We start from the raw sequence: 17,353 nt of genomic DNA on the forward strand, positions 1-17,353 counted from the left end.
CTTTACCTGGCCCAGGTGAGCTGGGGGGACACACACAGACAACCCTCCCTACCCCCATCCCTGAGTTCCTCCTCCCCCCAAAAAAAACATTTTTAAAGCTCATTTCATTGATTTAATTTGTTCTGAAGTTTTAATTAATTAAAGAGAAGAAAAAACCAAAAAAAATCAAATTTGGAAAAAAAACATGGAAAAAGGGGGGGGGCAGAAAAGTTGGGGACCCCCCCAGCCCTCCCCCATTTGGATTTACTGTCCTTGTTCCCCGAAATGTCTGGGTTTGCTCCCGGGTGTTGCTGTGAAGGGGATTTGGGGGGGAGGGGAGGCAGGAACTGGGATGGGAACAAAGGAAATTCCCCAAAGAAAATCCAGGGAAAAAGCCGAAATGTGCAGCTGAGGGGACCCCCCCCCAGTCCCAGCGCACACAGAGAGGTCAGAGGGGACACCCCAGATCCCACAGGGAACATTCCAGATCCTGGGGGGACACAGAGGGGACACCTCAGATCCCAGAGGGACTCAGGGGACATCCCAGATTTGGGGGAGACAGAGGGGACTCCCCAGTTCCCAGAGGAGAACATTCCAGATCCTGGGGGGGTCAGAGGCCCCTCCTCCCCCTGCTCCTCCTCGCTTCCAGCGCGAGGGATTTTTGGGATGGAGCGGAAGGAGGGGGGAGGGGGCGATGGCAGCACTGGGGGGGTCCTGAACCCCCAAATCCCGATGGGACAACATGGAACAGACCAGGATGGGGGGGGAGAAAGGGGTAAAAAGGAGGGGAAATGGCACAGAACGGGAATTGTAAACGTGGCTGGGACCCCCGTCAGGATCCCAGAGTTTTCCTCAGGAATTCGCTCCCTTGGGGTGGCTCTTGCGGGGTCTCCGTGGGGGGAGCCCCCCCCCCGGGGGCGGTTGGGGGGCCCGGGGTCGGAGGGTTGCGGGGGCCGGGCCGGGTCCCGCTGTTGGGGGGCTCAGGGGGGCCGTTGTGCCGCGGGGTCGGGGCTCCAGGTCCTGCTTCTGCCCTCCGGATCCGCTGGGAAGGCTGGGAATGGAGGGGGGTGAGAACAGGGACCCCCCCCAAAACCCCCTCCCCTGGAACCCCAAATCCTGGGAATTTGGGAACCTCCAAACCCCCTCCCCTGGACCCCCAAATCCCGCTCTGGGAACACCTAAATCCTGAGAATCTGGGAAGGCTGGGAATGAGAGGGGGTGAGAACCTGGACCCCCCCCCTCAAACACCCCCGTCCCCTGAACCCCCAATCCGTAGGCCCGATCCATCCAGGGAACCCCCCAGAGCCCCCCAGACCCCCCCATCCCCTCTCCAGACCCACCTCTCGGGGGGGGCTGGGGCCGTCCCCCCCCGGTGTCCCCCAGAGCCCCCTCGGGGGGTCCCGGGGCTTTCCCGGCCGTGCTGGGGGTGGGGGAGGCACTGGGGGGGCCCGGGGGGGGCCCCGGGGGGGCCGGAGCTGCAGCGGGAGCGGCTGGAATAGCTGGTCTTGGGGTGGGACACTGGAACAGAGACAGCAGGGGAGGGGTCAGAGGGATCACTGGGATACCGGACAGGATACTCTGGGAGCAGACGGGGGGGGCTCAGGGGAGTGACCCCCAGGAGCCCCCAGCCCACCTTGGCCGAAGCAGGTGATGCTCCTCTTGAGCCCCTCCAGGTCGCAGGTGAACCTGCCGGCCCTGCCCAGCTCCTCGTCGTACTTGCGCTCGCTCACAAAGTGCTGCCAAAAGGGGGGAAAAAGGGGGGATTTGGGCTGGGAAGGGGAGCAGGGAACAGGGAGATCCTCCCAGTTCTGTGGTGGATGGGGGAGACCCTCCTGGTTCAGCCCAGGACAGGAGGGGTTTCAGGGAATTTAGGGAATGTGGAACTTTCCCCAGGTGTTGGGTGAAATCAGGATTTTACAAAACCACTTTAAATTCTGTTTGGAATCCGAGGTGTTTGGAATTCAAGGTGCCCCCCCAGGTGCCCCCAGGGCCCACCTTGATGTCAGCCCTGAGCTCCAGCAGCTGCTCCTCCGACATCCGCGCGGCCCCGTCTGTGAGTTTCCGCAGGGCCTCCGCCCTCCTCTGCCTCCCCACCAGGATCTCCACTGGGAAAACAGCCCTGGATCAGGGAAAAACCACCCCTCCGACCCCCCAGGCCCCTCCCTGGGGTAATTCCAGCTCCAAACAGGCACCAAAACAGAGGTGGAAGCTCCAGGAGGGACGTCGGGAGCACTCTGTCCCTTTGTCACCTTTGGAATTTGGGTCTCTTCCGTTAGATTTGTCCCCATTCTGTCGGGGAAATCCCATCAGCCCCCCTATCCCGAAAGGTGGGATGTAGGAGAAACCCTGAAGGGAATTTAATGGAATTTTATGGAATGGCTTGGGTTGGGAGGGACCCTAAAGGTGAGCAGAAAAGCTGTTTCCATCCTCAGGAATGTCAGGATTTCGGGAATTCCCACCCTCTGGGGAGGTTTGTAACAGCCATGATGGAGTCCTGAGGTGTTTGGGAATGATGGGAACAGGAGGAAAATCCTGGGAAAACCCCTCCAAGAACAGCCCCTTACTTGCTTCTGCCTTCACTTTGTCCATCTCGGCCAGCAAAGCCACTTCCCGGTCCATGAGGCTGCGGAAAACAGGGAAAAGGGAAGGGATTTAGTGCTGGAGAGGGCAGGGAAAGGCTCCAGGAGGAGGATCCAGCCGGGACACACCGGCAGGTGGAGCTGGAACCGCGGGAAGCGCCTGGAGAGCCCCGGATTGGGCTGGAATGGGGAGGGGACAGGGAGGAACTGGGGACAGGAGGAATTGGGGAGCAGGAACTGGGAGCAGAGACTTGGGGACAGGAGGATGAACTGGGGAGCAGGAACTGGGAGCCCCACGGGGCACCTGGAGCTCACCTGGAGCCCAGCACAGGGATTCTGCCATGCCTGAGGCCCTTGGGGACACATGGGGGACACACGGGGACACACGGAGGACACACGGGGGACACACGGGGGACACCTGGGCAGGGTACAGCCCCAGGGGCTCAGGAGGGTCTGGTGCCATGAGACTGAAATCCCCCCAGAACAGCAGCACCAAACCCTGGGCCAGAGTCAGCCCGGGGGGGAGCAGAGACCCCTTGGGGGGGGGACAGAGACCCCTCAGGGGAACACAGAGACCCCCTCGGGTGTCCTGGAGCCCCCTCAGGTCACCCAAAGCCCCCCCAGGGGAGGCAAAACATCCTCAGGTGCCCCAGAGCCCCTTTAGGTGACTGAGAGCCCCCTCAGGTCACCCCGAGCCCACCCAGGTGACCCCAAATCCCCGGGGTGAGCCGGAGCTCTCTCAGGTGAGGAACAGCCCCCCAGGGAAGGCAGAACCCTCTCAGATGCCCCAGAGCCTCCCGGATCTCCACATCCCTCTGCTCCCACTCCAGAGCCTTTCCCACCCGTTCCCCCAGGTGCTCACAATCCCCAAAGGAATCCCAGTCCCCCCAGTCTGGCTTTGTGCAGGAACTGGCTCCCAGACAGACCCTGGGCCCCTCTAAGCCCCCCCTGCCCCCGTTCCTGGTTCCCACTGCTCCAGGTGAGTCAGGAATTCAAATCCAGCCCTTTAATTGGGCTCATTTCCCTTTTCATTCCCAACTACAAAAGCCCAAACCCTCCTGTCCCTGTTCCCCCCTCGGAGCCACCGGGGGACAGCGGGGTCAGCCCTTCATCCCTCGCCTTTTTTGAGGGAAAAATGTTGGAAAATGGGTAGAATGTTTAATTTAGTCCCTGTCTGAGGCACTGAAATACCAACCCCCCCTTCCCTGGGAGGGAGGGGGATCAATCTCCACAATTCCCTGGAACAGCAGCTCTGACATTTGGCTGCTTCTGGTGATTTATGGCTCCCTCCTCCTGCCTTTTTCCAGGGCAGGGAAGGGGCAGAGCCACGGGAATGAGGCTTCTCCCTGCTCCCAGGAATTCCCAGGGTGGCCACACCTGGACGTGCAGCACCCACAGGTCCCTCAGTGTCCCCTGGAAAGGGCAGGAATTCCGGGAGCTGGGGGAGAAGGGGGGAATGTGGCCTTATTTAATTAATTCCCAGCCATTCCAAGCCATTCCTAGCCTTAATTAATGAATTCCCAGCCATTTCAGCCATTCTCAGCCTTAATTAATGAATTCCCAGCCATTTCAGGCCATTCCCAGCCATTCCCAGAGTGTTCACATCTGGATCTTCCCCTCCCACAGCTTCCCTTTCCCTCCTGCCCATCTCCGTGTGAGCATCCGGAATTCCCGGATCTGGAGAAGGGTGGGAACGTGGGTTAATTAAATATTCCTTAATTAATGATTAATTATAATGCAGGAACAGTCTCAGGGCCTCATCCTGTTCCCAGGATTAATCCCTGTTAACCAGGAATTAGTACCAGGATTAATCCCTGTTAACCAAGGAAAGGATGTTTTCCAGACCTGGAAGAAGGTTTTTACACGTGGAATTTGTGTGGAGAGGTTAAAAAATCCTTAAACCCCCACTCCAATAACATAGAATTTTGATAATAATATAGTTAATGTTATATAATATAGATAATAATACATTGTAGGAATTATAAGATATATTATCAAAATTATAATTATAATATATTCTGTGTATTATATACAATAATATGTAAATATATATAATTATATAATAAAGACAATATAGCTGGGAAAAGGCTGGAATTCCCTCTGGGAGTTCTCCAGGCTCAGCCCAGAGACCCCAAAACCCCCTGGGCACCTTCGACCCAAACCCTCAGGGAAGTTCCAGACTTATTGATTCCCATTTTTAACTGATTTTAAGTTGATTTTAAGCCTGGAAAAAAACCCCACTTCCTTCAGGGAAGCACTTTCCGGTGGGAATGTTGCAGGAGCACAAGAACAAGGCCACAATGAGCAGGCAAAAGTGGCTAAAAGGTTTTAAATTCTTGTTTTTAGTAACTTAAAACTGTCAGGTTTTTGACACAAACAGCTTTTGACACCAAGAGCTGCTGAAATCCCGGGATGCGGGAGCAGGATTTCAGCTCCTTGTCAACCCAGGGCAGGGTTTTATGGATATTGTCTTGTTTTATGGATATTTTCTTCCCCCAAAACCAATATTTGTGCAGTTTCTCAGGGCTGGGTTCAATCAGCTGCTCCAAACATCATCCCCAGCACAAACCCAGTCCCAATTAAACCCCAGCACTAATTACACACAGAGGGCACAGTTTAAGGCTGGATTAAAATGGGAAAACAAGGCTTTTGATGTGTTTTTAGACCTCCCTGGTGACATCAAAGTCAAGCCTAATTTAAGGGTTTCGAATGGGAATGTTTGTTCCTCCAGGTACAGGCAGGAACAGGCCACAAGATCCCAAAACTTCTCCTTCCACATCCCAAAATGTCTCCTTCCAGCTCGGCTCAGGGGGCAAACCAAGGCACAGCCCTGGCTGGTTTTGGTCATGGATTCATGGAATGGTTTGGGTCGGGAGGGACCTCAAAGCTCGTCCAGTCCCACCCCTGCTGTGGGCAGGGACACCTCCCACTATCCCGGGGGATCCAACCTGGCCTGGGACTCCCAGGGATGGGAAATCCTCTGGAAAATCCATCCCAGCCCCTCACAGCCTCATAGGCAGGAATTTCATCCCAAAATTCCATCTAAATCTCCCGTTTTCCAGATGGAAGCCCCTCACCCCTCGTCTTTGTCCCTCTTCAGCTCCTGGAGCCCCCAGGGAAGAAAAATGCCCTTTAAAGGTGATTCCAACCCAAACTGTTCCATGACCCCAGGCAAATAAACAGGAAGAGCTGCTCAAGCCTGGAATAATTCAGGGAAAATCATGGAATCATGGAATGTTTTGGGTTGAGAAGCAGCTTACAGCCCATCCAGCTCCATGGGCAGCGACACCTCCCACCATCCTGGGACACTCCCAGAGGGTGGTGCAGCCCAAACCCCACTGGACAACCAATTCCAGCCATCCCAGGAGCAGGATCCATCCCCAAATTCCCACCCACCTGCTCTGGAGCTCGGCAAAGACCTGCTTCATCTTCCTGATGGAGGTGTCCATCTCCTCCTTGAGCAGGGCCCGGTACCGCGCCAGGGACACGGAGCAGCGCTGCAGGTCCTTCACCGACTTCTCGATGTTTGACCCTGGAACGGGAGGGAACGGGCAATTCCAGCCTCTGGAGGCAATTCCAGCCTCGGGAGGCAATTCCAGCCCCTGGAGGCAATTCCAGCCTCTGGAGGCAATTCCAGCCCCTGGATCCTTCCCACGGGCACGGGAAGGGATGTTGCAGAAGCACGGCAGGGATCAAAGGCAGCCCTGGGCTGGGTTTGGGCTGGAGATGAGCAAAGCCCAGGCTGCTCCAAAGCACGAGGGAGATCAACAGTTTGTCCGGGGAGGGGAATTTCATGGAATTATGGAATGGTTTGGGTTGGAAGGGACCTTAAAGCTCCTCCACCACCGGGACATCTCACACTATCCCAGGTGGCTCCAGCCTGGCCTGGGACACTGCCACGGATGGGAAATCCATGACTTCTCCGGGATTGAATGTCTGGACTCTCCAAGGGATGAAAATCCTCCCACCAGGAGGTGACAGGACCCGTCCTTTCGGGTCCCGGGGGCAGAGTTTGGCTCCTGCCAAGTGAAATTACGGATCTTGTTCCACCATTCCCTGAACTCCACCCCTGATCCCCCCCAGCACAACCTCCCCGGTCACCGGGGGGTCTCCAGGTCCCTCCTGTCCCTCCCTGTTATTGTCACATCCCAGATTTGGACAAAACACCCCAAAAGGGGGGGGGAACCCCCTCCAGGGCTGTCACTTGTTGTCACTCGTTGTCACAGCCCCGGCCTGACCCTTCACAGGTTCTCAGGAACAGCCCCGGGATGTGATGGGATGTGGGGGAGGGATGAGCTGTCCCTGCTCCAGAGAAAGTGCTGGAATTCCTGCTGTGCTGGGAGGAGGAGGAGGAAGGACCCGGACTATGGGAGGTGCCCCTGCCCAGGGCAGGGGGTGGCACTGGATCACCTTTAATGTCCCTCCCAACCCAGACCATTCCATGAATCCATGGCTTTATGGTTTTCCCTCAATTATCCAAGGCTTGAGCAGCTTTTCCTGTATTTTTATGGATATTTGACATATATTTTATGGATATCTGACATATTTTACAGACTGATGAGTTCCCCTCCCAGTCTGGCCTAACCAAGCCCAGCTCCCAAGGCCTCTCCTCCTCCAGGAGCGGCTCCAAACCCTCCAATCCCTCCACACTCCCAAGGTTTTGTGTCCTTACCCATTTTCCTGCCGGGGGGTGACACCGGAGCCTCTTCCCGGGGGTCGGAGTGGGGGGTGGGCAGAGCCCTGGGGGGAGGGATGGGGAGCCTTGGGGGGTCAGGGCCGGACAGTCCATTCCTCAGGCCGGGCTCTGCTGGGGAAAGGCAAACTCTGAGCCCAAAAAATCCAGCAAAAATCTGGATTTGGGACCCAAAACCAAGGAAGACACCTCCCAGAAAAAAAAAAAACAGAAAATCAAGGCTGTGCTGAAAAAATACCTGGAAAAATCAGGATGTAGGACCCAAAAACATCCCCCCAAAAACTCCACCAGAAAATCAGGATTTAGCACCCAAACCCAAGGAAAATACCCCCAAATGCCCTCCAGCCCCTCCCCACCATTCCCATTCCTGGTTTTCCAGCACTGACCATCCACTTCCCTGCCATCCATCGACATCCCATCCAGGCCCTCGCTCAGGGAATCCACAGATTCCGTGTCCTGGGCGCAGCCGTTCACGTGGAATCCGTTCATCCCCCCCCTTCTCCCAGTTTCCCGGGGTCTCCTCTCCAGGAGGAACTGGTTTTCCAGGGGCTGGGAGGGCAGAGCTGGAGCCACTGGGAAGTTTGGGTTTGGGTTTCTTCTTTTTGTTCTGGGAATTTCGGCGGGGGGGGAAAAAATATGTTAGTTGTGATTCCTGAGGGGATTTGTGATTCCTGGAGGGAATTTTGGCTGGAAGGGAAGGGAGTTAAATGGGTTTGAAGAGGGAGGGATTTATCCCACAATATGGGAATGCAGGGGGATTAATGAGGTGTGAAGGTGTCATGCCCTGTGAAATCTCATGGAAATGCCATGGGAATCCTTGGGAAATCTCATGGAAATCCCACTGGAATCCCACAGGAAATCTCATGGGAAATCACAGGAATCCCGTGGGAAATCTCGTAAAAATCCCACAGGAATCTCATGGGAAATCTCATGGAAATCCCACAGGAAAACAGGGAATTTCTGTGCCAGGTCCCCACAAGGTGCAGCTCAGACTCCCCGTGGGATTCCCTTTCCCACCATTCCCAACTGGATCCCCCAAATTCCAAAGGTTTTAGGGAATATTTAAGGGGTGGTACCTTTTTTTTGCCTGTCACAGTCCATTCCTTCAGCACCTCACTGGCATTCCCTGTAAAGGAAAACAGGGATGAGAGGTGGGAAAAGGAGCATTCCAGGTCCTTCCCAGACACTTGGAGGTGCTTCCACACACCTGGAAAACCAAGTTGCAAATCTCCTGGTTGATGGAATAAAAGGAGGGGGTTGAGCTGGACTTTGGGAATTCCCAATTGAGATGTTGCTCCCTTGGGATACAGGGAAAAAAATCCCACTTTTGGGGGGAAAAATCCCATTTTCCAGGGGAAAAATCCAAGTTTCTGAGGAAAAAAAATCCCCGAAATCTCCCCTTTGGCTCTGTCATTTCACAGGTTTGGGCACCAAATCCCTGTCCACAAACACGGGATGAACCTCCCACACCCCAAATTCCATCCCAAATCCCAGAATTCCCACCTTCCATGAAGGCCTGGACTGTTTTATCCACACAGTTGTCAAAGTGCTGCAGGACCAGGACGATCTCGTTGTTGCTCCTGTTGGGAACGATCGCTCGGACAGCTCCGATCTGGGGGGAAAAACATGGAAAACTGGCTGGAATTTGGGCTGTGGGAGGTGATTTATCTGGAATAAAGATTCCAAAGGCTCCTTTACCTTTTCCTTCATGTTCTCAAAGGTCCCTCCCTGGGCCATCACAGTGTTGGACTGAACATCAAAGATAAATCCCGAGGGATCTGTGGGAAAAGGAAAGTCCTAAATAACTGTGCCAAGGAGAACATGGACCCCAAATCCCACTAATCCAAAAATCCCAGCACCTGAGAGCATTGTCCAAACCCTCCCTGACCTCTGGAATTATGGAATACTATCCTGGATCAAAGTCCAGCTCCAGGCCCTGCTCAGGACACCCCGAAACCTCCCCAATTCCCAACTTTTCAGAGCCTTTCCCTGAGCTCTGGCAGGTTTGGAGCCTCTTCCTTCCCCGGGGAGCTGTTCCAGGGCCCCAGCACCCCCTGGGGGTTGGATTTATCCCAAAATCCAGCCATTCCCTGGGATCCCCCAGAGCAGAGACTGGGATGAACAAGGACCATTCCCACCCCTCATCCCCACATTAAACCTCCCCCTGATCCCAGCAACAAAGAGTTAAGGAGCCTCTGGAGCAGCCCTTGGATACCAATTTCCTCCTCCTGGAGACACCAGTGGCATCCAGACTGATAAATGGGAATGAAGATCCAGCAGTTTGTGTTCCAGGAGCTCCCAGGGAATGTTTGGATGCTCCAAGAGACCCATAAACGGAGACGAGCCATCACTGACATCCAAAAGGTCACATAAATCTGCACATCCCCAGCCATTCCCGGGGGGACTTCCTGCCAGGCAGGTCTAATTCCAGGTTTTAAGAAGGAAAAGGGATGTTGCTGTGGTTTTCTGGGATAAAATATGGTGGTTTAGGGCTCAGGAAGGGCCTTGGAGGGGATAAAAACAGGACCCCGAGGTCTGGAATGACCCCATTTGGCACCACCAGCCCTTTCCAGGGAGTCATGGAATTATTAAGGCTGGAAAAGTCCCCTCAGACACCAAATCCAACTGTTTGAGGGGGCTTTTCCAAACTTACTAATCCCATGAACCCCCTGGAAATCCCATGACCCTCTTGGTGCTGGAATTATTACGGCTGGAAAAGCCCCCTGAGACACCAAATCCAACTGTTTGAGGGGGCTCTTTCAACCTTAATAATTCCAGGACTCCCCAGAAATTCCATGACACCTGTTCCCTCCTGAGACCTGAACCCCCAGGTCACCCCATTTCTGTCCCAGTAAATCACACCCGGATCCCTTTTCCTTGGCAGCTCCCCATGATCTGGGGATCCCACAGCCCAGTTCTCCTGCAGAGTGTCCCTGGCTGTGTCCCTGCCCTCCCTGCTCCATCCCACCGACATTCCCGATATCCCAGAGCCGCTGGTTCCCCCCCTCCCCTCCTGTAAATAACCAGGACGTGGGTCGGAGACGCCCCATTGACTCCCAGACATTGACGGAGCTTTTCCTCCCCCACAGCTCCAAACACAGTGACAGAGCCCTGGGAATGATGGAAAGGTCAGCCCTGGATTCTGAGAGGATAAATCCCTCAAAGCCCCTTGGCTGGATCCACATTCCCGCCCCCCCACGTCACTCCCCAGCATTCCAGCCCTTCATCTTCCAAAGGGCTCCAACCTCACCTCAACAGGGGGAATTAATGATGTTTCCCCCCAAAATTTTCACGGCAGAGCAGCCACTGAGGATCCTGGGGAAGGAATCCCAGAGTTCCAGGATCCCACGGATCCAGCCTGGCCCATCCCTCTGTCCCTTCCCACATCCCACCCAACTCGGTGCCATCCTGAATGTGCCTCCATCCCCTTGTCCAGACTGATCCCAAATCATCACCAAGGACACTAAAGAGGCTCCTGAGCCCTGGCAAGTGCCTATTCCCAGCTGGAAGTGCTGGGATTCCCAGGGCAGGGAGCTCCTTCCAAGCCCCTTCTCCGGCTGCTTTGCTCCAGCCCCAAATCCTCCTGGAGCTCAGACACTTCTCATGCAAAAATTATGCGCCTTAGCCGACCCCAAACCCGCTGGATACGGCCCTGGATGTGCTCCCAGGAATCCTTAATGGGATCTGCTGGCACTGGGGCTCCCCGGGAAGGGACGGAATTTCAAACGCGGCCGCCGGGACTCAAGAGTTCGGAATTTGCATTTTTGTGGGAAGGGAAAGATCCTTCCTTGGGTTGGGAAAAGCTCCTTCCCCAGGTCAGGAAAAGCTCCTTCCCCATGTCAGGAAAAGCCAGATTTTCCCTCTGGCCAGAGCCTGAATTCCCTCAAAATAACTTCCCAATGTTTTCCCACAACTTCCCATCTTTTCCCTCAGTTTCCCCCTTGTTTTTCCCCTCCTAGACCCCTCAGTTCCCTTCCCAGGTGGGATTTTCCCTCAGCACTGACGGAACCGACTCCATTCCTTAAATCCTTAAAGGATTCCTTAAATGATTCCAAGGGCTCAAACTCCAACACAACCATTGGAAACCACTCCCAAATGACCCCATATCCCGATTTCCAGGACTAAGTGCCTGGATCCAGCTCAGGGCTCCTCAGGTTGATGGCATTTCTGCGACAAAGCCTCTGGAAATAACCACTTTATGGAGAACAAAAGCTCTTCCAGGAGGGAGAGGACGGGAATTGTCAACTCAGGAGCCTTAAATTATTAATTAGTCAGTGCAAATAAAGAGAAAATGTGACCTCCCGACACACAAACACCCTCTGGAATTAATATTCCGCACAAAGAATCTCCTGGAATCAGCTCCGAGGTGGCACAGAAAGGTGGGCGGGGAGAGAAAAAACTGCTCCTGGTGCCACATCCAAGGAAAAAAAGGCTTGGAGAGGGTTCATTTGAGGTGCTTTTCCAAGAGGGAAGTGTTTTCCCAAGGCCTGAGCCTTCCCACCCCAAATCCAGGCTCATTCCTTGACTGGACTCCTAGGAAGGGGCTCCCACGAGCCACTCCAAGGAGGAATCCTGTCCCCAAATCCCAGTATCTGTGGAAAACACGACCAAATTTGGGGAGAATTAATCCATAAGGAATAAAAACACACCCCAAATCCAGGCCCAGCAATGGGATTTCACCACTGGGATCCCAAAAACCCCACAAAGTCCAGCTCTGCCACTTCCCAACTGTTATTTTTCCCTCAACGTTCCCCTTTTTTCCTGCTCTTTTCACTCCTGCTGCCCGTGGAAAGGCTGAGATATTCCCATGAGAGCCTGGAAGTCACAGCTGTCCAAGTGGGGAGTTGAAATGCTCCTAAAAATGTCACCGAGCCCGGAAGGTCCCAGATGTCACCGAGACCTGACAAGGAGCTGTCACAGGGAACGGCGGGAGAACGAGGCCTTTTCCCAATTAAAAAACTTGGGAATCACCAGCCCTGGGCCGGGTGGAAAACGGGAGGTTTGACCCTGTCACGTCTTACCTTTTGTGTTCTGCTTTTTAGACATTTCCGGCTCCAAATTCGGCCACAAAAACGGGAGAAATAATGGGAATTCTGAGCGTTTTTGGGGGACTGGGGAGCTGTTGGGAATGTGGGGACAGGCAGAGCAGCTCCTTCCTGGGGGAGGTTCTGTCCAGCACCAGGTGGAATTTCTGGAAGAGAAAAGAGGGAACAACAACAAGGGATGAAAGGAGGGAATTGCTGGGGTGGGAGGCAAAGTGTTCCCAGAGGCTTCCAGGGGTTTTTAAGGAGTTGGGATTTGAAAGGGATAAAAGAGCCAGACAGGAAAAAAAACAGCTAAAAATAGATATAAATTTGTATTTATTATATAGGTTTAATTTATGTGTTATTAATGATATTAAATGTTAGAAATATAAAAAATAATGCTATAAAATATTGTCTACAATCACTATGATTTCTATACTTTAATTTATATATTACAGAATTAAATATACTATAAATTGTATGTAATGTTATATATTATAATGTTTATAGCATAAATGTAATAATTCTATATATTATAAATTCTTATAACATAAATGGCATATAAAATAAATCCCAGATAAAATAACCTCCATATATTATAAATATATATAATTTCATATAGCTTTTTCTAATATAGTTTTATATCACATAAATTATTCTATTATGAATTTTACAGCATATAATTTTTATACCTTATAAATTTTACAGCACATAATATGTATTTAAAGGAAAATTTACATATTTATAACATTATTTTGTATATTTATAAAATATTATATAATAACATGTTATATATAAATATTTTCTATATTAATTTTATACAATGTATATTCTATGCTGTATAGATCTTATTAAATATAATCTGTATGTTGTATAATATACTTTCTGCTTAATACAAACACATAAATTATACTCAATATAAATGTTATGTAATATGAACTTTATTCCATTATAAATTATCCATAAAATATCCACAAAGCCCAAAATCCCTTTGGATTTGCTTCAGTTCAACCCTTGAATTTAAAGCCACTTTAAACCCCTGACAGTGAGTGAAAAAATCGAGATTGGAACTAAAACAATAAAAACTGCCACAAATCCCAACATTTCGGGATCAGATCCCACCCAGGGCCAACCCAAACTCCTGGATTTCAGGATTGATTCCCCCAGAAAAGGCAAAATCCCAAAACCCCCCAGATTTAACCCCTTCTTCCTGCTTTTTTCAAGGGGCACAACCCACCCTCCAAGGTGGGAATTCCAGGGGGGGATTTTCCTTGGGGAAAAAAAAGGCAGGATAAGGGTTAAACAAAGACCAGGATCCAAAGGTGAGGGAACAATAGATCCGGCTCTGGGATAAACCTCCCGATGGAGCAGTGGAAAAGCTCCCAAAGTTCCCATTTTCTATGGAAAACAGACTCCAAAATTCTCATTTTCCTCTGGAAAACAGAGGGATCCGGAGGCACAAAATATTTGGGATATTGGGAGAGTTTGTCCCTGGCAGGAAAAGGGGCAGGAATGACCTGACAGGGAATTTGCTGCAGGATTAATTAACCCCTAGATCGGGGTTGTTTTTAAGGATTCAAAAGTGCCAGGGAATTTTTTTAAGGATTGACAAGTCCCAGGAATTTTTTTAAAGGATTTACAGGTCCCAGGATTTTTTTAAGGATTTTTACAATTCCCAGGATTGTTTTTAAGGATTCACAAGTCTTGGGAATGCTCCAGGAACAGGGACAGGGTTGGGATTTAAAACCAGTCTTTTCTACTCTGGACTTTTCTTCCAAGCTCCCAAACTTATTCCCAAGGAGTGAATCCCAACGATTGAAATCCCAGATGAAATCAACCCTACTTTCTGTACAAAAAAAAAAACAAACAGGAAAAGGAATTTTTTACCTGCAAAGAGTCCCAAAAGGAAGGGATTAAACTCCTGCCTTCAGCTTTTCCCAGTTAAAACTCCTTCATCACTAAAAACCAAGTCTGGAGTTGGGAATTCCAGGGGGATCCGAGGGATTCCAGCCCAGTTTCACTTCCCTGCTTTGCTCTGTGGCCTGTGGCCACAACCAGGAAATGCTGTGCCAGGAAAACCTTCGGATTCCAGATAAAGCCGGAGCTTAGGAAAGGCTGGAGCTCCCGCCCCGACCTCTGATCCCGGGATTAGAACCCTTTGGAAGGGCTTTAAACCCAAAGCCGGGCTTAAAATGCAGCAATTCAACAAAACCAAGACCAAAATCCCTTTTATAATCTTATTTTTGGGAAAAAAATCGGTGGGAATGCTCAGGAATGAGGGGTTTGGAGCACCTTGGGAGTGTTTTAATTCCCTGGGTTCTAATCCATGGAACAAAGGGATGTTTAAAAAGTGCCTCTGCAGGGGCATCCCGGGAGCAAATCGGGGCAAAAACACCTCAAAGTCCATAAAAAAGCTGGAAAAAATATGAGTTGTCTGTGGAGTTTTTTGAGAAAAGTCAAAAATCCCCCCAAAAATCCCACCCGAGCAGCCAAAAAATGGAGTTTTGTTGTGCAGTTTAAAGGAGGAAAATCAACAGGAATTAAAGGGGGTGGAACAAATGACGGTTTGGAAAAGGGAATTTTGAGGAGAAAACGGAATATTGGGAATGGGATCAAAGCCCACGGATAGATAAAATGGGATAAAATGGTTACTTCTTGATAATTAAATAATATTAATTAATATTTCACCTGGTAAAGCTCCTGGGACCCGGCAGATCCCTGGGAATTCCAACCTAGCTTTAAGTGGGAGTTTTCAACATGAAGGGCTGGAAAAACCCACTAAATCCGAGTGGGAATTCAGTGGGAAAACAGGAATTAACACAAGAGGAGGTGGGGGGGTTATAGAGACACAGGAAAGCCCAAAAACTGCCCCAAAAATCCAGATTTCAATCAAATATTGTTGTTTTAAGGGAATTTACGGGGAGCAAAACAACCCAAATCTGGCTGGAAGGATCAAATTTCTGCAGGAAACTTCCCCAGATCCCATGGAAATGCAGAGGATTGTTACAAGAGACTGGGAGCAGAAGGAAAATAGTTAAATTTCTCAGCCAGCAAGTCAAAAAAACCCCTCAATTCCCAAATTCCCAATTCCAGAGCTGTTTTTGCTTCATCCAGACTGATTATTCAAGGAAAATTTGGGTGGAAAAGTGAGAAACAGGGAGAAATTTGTCTGGGTTTTTATCAGTTTCAGGGAGATTCGGCTGAAAAAAACTGGTGTTTGAAAGAATTAAACAAAAATTGGGGGGTTTGGGGGTGTTTTGGGCTCCTGGAAAGGATCACGTGGATAATTGGCTTTGGAATTATGGAGTCTCATATTCCGGGTTATTTCCATCTTGGGGATCATCCCTGAGTACACAGAAATTGGCATTTTCTAATTATTTTCCAATAAAAATCCAATTTCCAACACTCTGGAGGCCCCAGGTGGCCCCTGACCCCCCCTGTGGAGCACAAGGAATTAAATCCTGAGTAAAAAATGGGATCAGACACTAAAAATCCAGGGATTTCTCATAAAAAAACACTGCAAAGTCCTCCCAAAAAGCTGAAAAAAACACAAATTGTCTGTGAAGTTTCCGGCGAAGCTCAAAAATCCCCCCAAAAATTCCACCTGAGCAGCCAAAAAATAAGAGTTTTATTCAGTTTAAAGGAGGACAATGAACAGGAATTAAGTGGGAAGGGGGGAATAAACACACCCAGGGTTGGGATGAGGGTTTGGAAAAGGGAATTCTGGCCAGGAAATAAAATATATAAATATATAAAATCTATTATAGATTATATAAATAACATTTAAATAAAATACATAAAGATTTAACACCCCAACAGCCCAAATTCCTGTGCTGTGGTGGGAAGGTTTTTTTGTTTAGAACTCCCAGTTCCAGTTTTATCCCAAATTCTGCTGAATTCCCAGGAAATTTAAACCCTATACTTTGGGATTTTTTTCTCCCCCAAAACATGTGAAGTTCAAGTAGAGCAAAATAAACTTTTTTATCCTTTCTTTTCACACACTCCTTGGTGGGTTCTGACCCAAAAGTCAATATTTTTGCCCCAAAACAGCCACAAAATGCATCAATCCAGGGATTTTATCCCAAAGGAAAGAAGGAGCAGCACCAGCCTGCCTGGAATTGCAGGGTTTTTCCCCCCCAAAAAAACAGGATAATCAGTTTTCAGAAGCCTTTTAAACACAAGGAAAGGCCAATTCCAGTGGCTCTTCCTATCCCAAAGGTGCTCCTGGAATACCAAACCCCATCTCAGGATTTAAAAGGAATAATTCCTTAATGTCCCTCTTGGGGCCTGGGGGGGGAAGTGGAAGGTGGGAGATAATGAGGTGTCTGTATTCCAGGGAAATCCACACATTTATTGTCCGGAATTATTCCAGGCACGCCTGGGAATGAGGGATTATCCCACATCCATCTTTTATGAGGTAATTGGGACATGTTTTCCTGCTTCAAAGGGGTAAAACTGTGGAGTTCAGGGGGTAAAATATTCCCGAACAAGGAGGGGAAGGAGAGGGGAAAAGGGGGAGAAAAGGGAGAAGGGAAAAAAGGAAAGGGAAAGAAGGAAAGAAAGAAGGGAAGGAAAGAGGGGAAGGAAAGACCCCAAACTCTCCAGACCCTCCCCCTGCAACTTTTGAGGGGAAGAAGCCTGAACATATTCCAAAAGAACCATTTTTATGCTGGGAAAGATCTCCAGGATCATGGAATCCAAGGAAAAACCTCCCAGGGAAGATGTGGCAGCCAGAGCTTTCCCGTGGGAGCATCCAGTGGGAAACACAGCCCAGAATGAGGGAAAAATAGTCCTAAAACCCTCAAAATCCCAAAATATCTGGTGGGACACTGAGGCCGAGCCCTCAGGAAGTTGTTAGGGAATTTTTCAGGCCATTTTTCCCGGTTTTCCAAGTTTTCCTCCCATCCCAAGCTGGAGTTGAAGCTCCTGGGACCCTTCAAATCGCACCCTCAGGACCCCAATTACACCAGAAAGCACCTCAGGGACAATTCCCACATCCCAATTAGAATCTTCCCCATTCTCCACATGGAATTAAATCCCACATTTCCCCTTCCATCCCTCCGGAATCTCTGTTTCCA

General features: G+C 50.3%; 1 protein-coding gene across 1 annotated transcript in view; it reads right to left on the reverse strand.

The window, feature by feature from the left end:
• Positions 1-395: 395 nt before the first annotated feature.
• Positions 396-17,353, reverse strand: part of SPATS2 (spermatogenesis associated serine rich 2) — a 22,884-nt gene continuing 5,926 nt past the window's right edge. Inside the window, 13 exon segments of the mRNA XM_027705535.1 lie at positions 396-1,030; positions 1,320-1,497; positions 1,613-1,715; positions 1,975-2,084; positions 2,544-2,602; positions 5,955-6,090; positions 7,231-7,365; positions 7,638-7,746; positions 7,748-7,858; positions 8,328-8,377; positions 8,755-8,863; positions 8,950-9,029; positions 12,273-12,442. Of these exon segments, the coding sequence (XP_027561336.1) occupies positions 832-1,030; positions 1,320-1,497; positions 1,613-1,715; positions 1,975-2,084; positions 2,544-2,602; positions 5,955-6,090; positions 7,231-7,365; positions 7,638-7,746; positions 7,748-7,858; positions 8,328-8,377; positions 8,755-8,863; positions 8,950-9,029; positions 12,273-12,297 (1,404 nt within the window). The 5' untranslated portion in view covers positions 12,298-12,442 and the 3' untranslated portion in view covers positions 396-831.

The sequence above is a fragment of the Neopelma chrysocephalum genome, unplaced genomic scaffold (assembly GCF_003984885.1).
Source record: "Neopelma chrysocephalum unplaced genomic scaffold, ASM398488v2 Primary Assembly neopelma1_338, whole genome shotgun sequence".
Classification (NCBI taxonomy): domain Eukaryota; kingdom Metazoa; phylum Chordata; class Aves; order Passeriformes; family Pipridae; genus Neopelma; species Neopelma chrysocephalum.